We start from the raw sequence: 2500 nt of genomic DNA, 5'->3' as shown, positions 1-2500 counted from the left end.
TTTGATGATTATATTTATTTTGTGGATATTTTATTCCAATACAGTATGGCTGGTCCCTACTATAAACAGCTTTATTTTTTCTTTTGGGTTTCTTTGTTCCTGTGCTTTATCTGTTATAAGAACACGCACCAACACACGTAAAAGTTCATCTCCTCAGTCCACAATAAATTTTGATGCAGCACAAACCTGACGCCTCCGTGCCCGTTGCAGCGTGCAGCGCCCCGCTCTGCCCATAGAGGCGCGGGCGCAGAGCCGCAGCCTGAGCCAGCTGCTCCGGGAGCGGGAGCGAGGCGCCAGGCACCCGTCCACCCGTAGGTCATGGAGCTTCCAGTCCCTGAACCTGGCGCTGCCGGACTCTGGCGGCTCGCGCAAGTCCGGCGCCTCCGTGCAGCCGCTGCGACCCGACACGGGCTACATCTCGCTCCACAACCCTCAGCCCGACCTGGTGGCGGTGCAGGAAGACGGGGAGGTCCGCCAGCGACAGAGGGGCGGTCCGTCCCCCCCTCCTGACGTCGTACCCGTGGAAGCCTCGCCTCGCCAGGCTGTGAGGAGCCGTCAGACCTTTGCCGAAGAGACCGCGTTGTCGTGTCAGCCGTCGGCGGGATGTAAGACCAGCGCGAAGCCTAAGGACGGGCGGCCCTTGACCAGAGAGGCCGACAAGGTGGCCTGAGGACTAGAGGGAAGGGAGACGGACTCCTCTTGTATCATTGTAAGATAATTGTATGTATAAATGTAGGGCTGTGCTGCTATAATGCTGAGCTATCATTTCGTAAGACCTCGGGAATGTAACGCACCTGAACTCACTTCTGATTATATCTCGCATATAATCTGGTTGTGAGTGGTAGCTTTGATTTTCAACGTGTTTCAAATTAAGGTTCCCGTGTGGCAGGACAACATTTTGATTATCATTCGTCGAAATCTTTTATTTTTTAGTATTATTTGCATACCAAGTGGAAGTAAATTACATTGATTCTAGATAATTGTCTCGATTCTATATCATTAATAAATAGTAATTAAGGTGAATATTTTCTGCTCGTTTTTCCAGCTTGTCCTCCGAGAAACCTTAAATATTGTATACACAAGCGGTGTGCAACCAGTCTGGAATTTTCATAGTTCATTACAGTTAGTCAAGAAAAGATATATAATTCCAATGTAATCCTGATTAACCATGTCTTCATTTTGAAGTATTACTTGTATTGGTTCTACATGCCTTATTTAGACGTAGATGTTCGTTAGACTTATGAACACACGCGCGTCTTGAACACATAGATGAACTTGTCTAAGGAGATGATGGGGCGGAAATTAAGACTGTGATATGTATATGTTGTAGAAGCTTACCATTGTACAGTGTGTTCTTTATACCATGTTTATGCTCGTACACTTAGTCGCTGCACATTGGTAATGTATAGATGATAAAATTAGATAGGGAAAAATCTTACATGGAATTTGATGTCATGTAGGGAAAATGTAGTGAAATATAAGGTGGATAAGTAATAGAGGGATTTATATTTGATGTCCTATCGATATACTTACATACTTAACCATGTCTCACGGCTTAATTCCATAACTATACGGTGGTCGTCATTGTTAGACAGATGAATGATACAAATGTGGCTAAGAAGAGTTTATAGAAGATATATGTTGGGTATAATAATGATCGTGTAGGAAAATACATTTATTCAGTCGTACAACCATGACATAGGTCTCAACGCCGATGGACAAAAAGACAAAATAAAGGCGTCGAGAACAGTTCATATGAAAAAATAAAAGAACATAGAATCATTTAACATAAAATAAACTACAAAACTAGAAATAGTAATAAAATTAATAATAATTCTGGCACACGTAGTCGTCATGACTACCATAAAATTGACACCTGCCGAGAGCAAGGTACCACGGAGGGTGCCACGATAGGCCTAAATCTCGTTTCTACTGAAAGGCTCGTCAACTTTACCGAAGGCGCCGTTGACGAAGTAAAAGGACGCAACTTCCTCACAGGGAACAGCGTCTTCCGGTCTTGTGCACGTCAGCGTTTCCTGTGTCAGGGGAAATGTGAGATGAAGAGAGAGGCATCGGCAAAATAATCTTTGTATACTGTGATAGAAAACAAAGGTTTATTTATTTGAATATTCATATGTATGTGGTGTGTGTGTGTGTGTGCACTCACAAACGCACGCGGATATAAATGAATAAATAAATATATATATATATATATATATATATATATATATATATATATATATATATATATATATATATATACATATATATATATATATATATATATATTATGTATATATATATATGTGTGTGTGTGTGTGTGTGTTTGTGTGTGTGTGTGTGTGTGTGTGTGTGTGTGTGTGTGTGTGTGTGTGTGTGCGTGTGTGTGTGTGTGTGTGTTTGTGTGTGTTTGTGTGTGTGTGTGTGTGTGTGTGTGTGTGTGTGTGTGTGTGTGTGTGTGTGTGTGTATGTGTGTGTGTGTACACACACACACACACAC

The 2500-nt window shown here is 42.2% G+C and overlaps 1 protein-coding gene across 1 annotated transcript in view; it reads right to left on the bottom strand.

Moving 5' to 3' along the window:
* Window positions 1–1662: 1662 nt before the first annotated feature.
* Window positions 1663–2500, bottom strand: part of LOC119578075 — a 16762-nt gene continuing 15924 nt past the window's right edge. The window contains exon 6 of the mRNA XM_037925797.1: window positions 1663–2036. Coding sequence (XP_037781725.1) covers window positions 1917–2036 — 120 coding nt within the window. The 3' untranslated portion in view covers window positions 1663–1916. The remainder of the gene's footprint in view (window positions 2037–2500) is intronic.

The sequence above is a fragment of the Penaeus monodon genome, chromosome 10 (assembly GCF_015228065.2).
Source record: "Penaeus monodon isolate SGIC_2016 chromosome 10, NSTDA_Pmon_1, whole genome shotgun sequence".
In the NCBI taxonomy this organism is placed as follows: Eukaryota; Metazoa; Arthropoda; class Malacostraca; order Decapoda; family Penaeidae; genus Penaeus; species Penaeus monodon.
The sequence above is the reverse complement of the archived record's forward strand: the minus strand, read 5'-3'. Positions and strand labels throughout refer to the sequence as shown.